The 3,713-nt window shown below is 35.7% G+C and overlaps 1 protein-coding gene across 1 annotated transcript; it reads left to right on the top strand.

Moving 5' to 3' along the window:
• LOC104706425 (21 kDa protein-like) lies at positions 1,098-1,963 on the top strand. Its single transcript, XM_010422622.2, has one exon. The coding sequence runs from the start codon at positions 1,172-1,174 to the stop codon at positions 1,790-1,792; it is 621 nt and encodes a 206-aa protein (XP_010420924.1). The 5' UTR covers positions 1,098-1,171; the 3' UTR covers positions 1,793-1,963.

Raw genomic sequence — 3,713 nt, 5'->3', positions numbered from 1 at the left:
ACAAAACAAAACAAAACAAAACAAAAAAGAGATTTGAGAGTAGTGGAAGAAGATGAGAGAATGAAAGAGTGATAGACTAAGAGAATAAGATAATGAGTATTTATAGGAAGAGAAATGATGAAAAATTACATTTAGAAAAATGAGAGTTACAATTCTAATTTATTGTTTTGTTTTAATACAATTGATTAATACAACTTAGTGGAGAAATAAAGTTAATGCATAATTTATAGGGGGAATTTATATAATTTTAATTTTATATTATGTGAGTTAAATGTGAAAATTAATTGTTTTTAAATTTGTGTTTTAATATAAATATTTTTTTTGTTAAAATTGTATTTCCAAATAGACCAATAAAGAGAGAATAAAACGTACGAAGATGTGACATTTTCTTTTAAGTGGGTCCTTCCAGAAAAGCATCATTAAAGTTTTCTACAGGCAAATTTTGGTGTACTTGATATAGCAAATTACTAATTTACCAACTGAAAGGTTTTTTTTTCCTTTTCTAAATATTTATGCTGTTTGTTTTCATAATTCAATTTTTAAAAAAATTTGAATGAAGATTTACTCGGTTTAATATTATGTATTATAGAATTTACCCTCAAATTACATGATACAAACTACGAAGAGTGGAGCAAAAGAAGTGGCAGCTTTTTTAACTAATGGCAAATAAAGATTTTGTCTCTGAAAGCTCTTTTGTCAATTTATAACAAAACTGTGGACCCAAACTTCTGATGAAACCTCTTTGGAAATAATTGGGCACTGGTGACCAGTCCGCCAATAATTTCACAAATTTTGTTCTTTTTTGTATTGTTTGTTACTTATATTGTTTTATAATCAAAATTTTGCTATCAGTTTATGTATACGCAATGGAAATGGACAGTCTATTTTTTGTTTTTGCGCTGGATTCGCTAGTATCTCTCTGTTCTGTAAAATGCGGTGCATTAAATTTTACACATTTCCCCCATAATGAAAGAGATGCTCCCCATTCACCTTCTTACCCCTATCCTCTGTACGTACACAGGTGAAAATATAGGAAATATCTGAGGGTAATTAAGTAAAGTTCCACGGACCTACGGCTTTAAATTCTTCTTACCGACTACTCTCCTTTTCATTTACAGACATACCCTAGTTGTGGTCTCTCACTCAAAGTCTAAGCCGAGAGAGAGAAGCTATGGCTCCTCCGCAGAAGCATTTCATCGCCGCCATTGTCTTCACCGTCATTGTAGCCTCCACCACTGGACATGGTCGACATAATAATGGTGGAGAGGACATCGTACACTCCTCTTGCGAACACGCGAGCTACCCATCACTATGCGTCCGTACTCTTTCATCTTACCCCGGCCCAACAATCACCAACAGCCGCGATTTAGCTCAAGCAGCCGTCAAAATCAGCCTCTCCCACGCACAAAGCGCAGCTAAGAAGCTTGCGGCGGTGAGAGACTCGGTGGGGAAGAAGAAGAAGCTGGAGAAAGGGGCACTCGTGGACTGTGTGGAGATGATTGGAGACTCGGTGGACGAGCTGAGCCGTACGCTCGGCGTTTTGAAGCATCTCCGCGTCACAGGCGGTTCGGCTAAGGAGTTCCGGTGGCAGATGAGCAATGCACAGACGTGGGCTAGCGCTGCGCTTACAGATGACGACACTTGTCTTGATGGGTTTCAAGGTATCGACGGCGAAATCAAAACGGAGGTGAAGCAGTGGATGACCAAGGTGGCGAGGGTTACGAGCAACGCGCTTTACATGATCAACCAGCTAGATGAGACACGTGGCAAACCCCATGTCGTGCATCTTTGATGTTAAAATGAGCTAAATCGTTCTAATGAACGGTCTTCAATTGTGTGTTCTCTAGTTTTTTTTTAATTCGTGTGTCTAATGAATTGCAAGATATCTATAAAATCTCTACAATATATAGAATTGAGTTTTTGAAATTAGACAATGTCCCTTTAAGTAGTTCTGATAATGGTGTATTGAATAAATGATTTTTTATAATCTACTAAATGTCACTATATGGTAATATGAATCCGTTGAGATTCGATCGAAAGATAGACTTGTAACTTTGTGTAACTCTCTCGTACGTCATGTGATTTTGTCTTGGTATAAAACTGAAATCCGATATATAAGAAATTGATAACGTAAGAGTGTGTGTATGTTTGACCAAGCTCGTGAGAAACCAGGCCCAGCAAGAAGGCCCATAACCAACATGACATAATAATTAAGTCGTCAAGGCTGCAGGAGGAACCAGCACAGAACAAGGGTTGGCATTTTTCTCAACAAGAATTCACTAACTGGTTTACATACGTATTTTATCTTGTTCTCCAATTATGTTCAGCATTTTGAACTAACTTTTTAACGATATCAATAAAAAAATATTTGAGTCCCTTGAATCACTCCAGTTGATGCTTGTTCATCACGACGAAGATCTTAGTTTCCTCCTTTCATAATTAACTCAAATACCTATAAACATCTAGGATGTGTCATCTCCTAATTCACCCATATATACCCATGTATATTCAGTAGAATGTAATTAAATTTGATATTGTATGTATGTGAAAAGATCACATAATATGGAATTTAATAAATGAAGGGATGTTTCATCTCCTAATTCACCCATATATACCCATGTTGTTGATGATGTGGTGTAGGGAAATGAATAAGATAACGCATGTTAGGATAGTTTGAAAACAACGTTTTTCTTTAAATTTCAAGGAAGTTTGTAAAATGTATTTTTCTTTAAATAGATTTGACTAATCCAGGTCCACGGCGAAAGAGATGTCGCGCAAACCAGCTCATGTCATCCACCAAACACTTTGAGCCAATGTAAAAATGGGGTGGGAGTGTGACCACGTCAGGTGGGATTTGCTGTGAGAGAGGGCCTTCTCTAACTTTTGTTTATTTCTTTTTTTTTTTTAATAGTGAAGAGAAAATAAAACTTATCAGGAGGTTGGAATATTCGACAAAGGGAACATATATAAACCCACAAAAAGAAAAGAAAAGACTGAACCCGTCAAACGGTTAACCCACAACTCTCTCTTACAATCTATAGTAGTCAACTATCCCAGTACAGTACGCTTTAGAATACAAGCAGTGATGGATTTTGTTTTCTCTATAAATTAAATTTAAATCAAGAGTGTATGTATCTAAGATCATATAAGAAAAATAGATTATAATTAAAGAAAAATCTTTATTATTGTCTTAAAGTATTTTAGCGGTATATACTGCTTTGGTGAATAATTGCATAAAAAATAGTAAACATTGTATAACTTAAATCCAAAAATTCGAGTTTCTTTAGTCTGGTGGTAATGAAACTTCCTCAGAGATGTCTGATAATCCATCTAACTCCAATGTGCGTTTTGTGGTTACAGATTCGTATATTATTAACACCAAATGTCCAAATCATTAAAACCGGCTAAAATATCTGGACAAGCTTGTCCACTTTCCTCCGGGTGCGGACATCATATAATAGATCTTGGACATATAGAACCGGTTCTGAAACGCGTCATATATCTCTTGCTCTCCTCGGCACTGAACACGACCTAGAATCTTGGACTCTGTTATAGTTCCAACATATTGAAGTCATAGTTTGGAGTTCATAATAAATTTCAATCGTTTACTAGTACTTTTGTAATTATAAGAGAATTACGAACGAAACAAAAAAGAATAATTGGGAGTTCTTTTTAGGCCACAAAATTACTTCATAAGGTCTTCTTACATTCAT

Source organism: Camelina sativa, chromosome 8 (assembly GCF_000633955.1).
Source record: "Camelina sativa cultivar DH55 chromosome 8, Cs, whole genome shotgun sequence".
NCBI lineage: Eukaryota > Viridiplantae > Streptophyta > Magnoliopsida > Brassicales > Brassicaceae > Camelina > Camelina sativa.
The sequence above is the reverse complement of the archived record's forward strand: the minus strand, read 5'-3'. Positions and strand labels throughout refer to the sequence as shown.

What these genes read in the sequence shown, in the direction of transcription:
- LOC104706425 (XM_010422622.2), top strand. Translation starts at nt 1,172, where the DNA reads ATGGCTCCTCCGCAGAAGCATTTCATCGCCGCCATTGTCTTCACCGTC.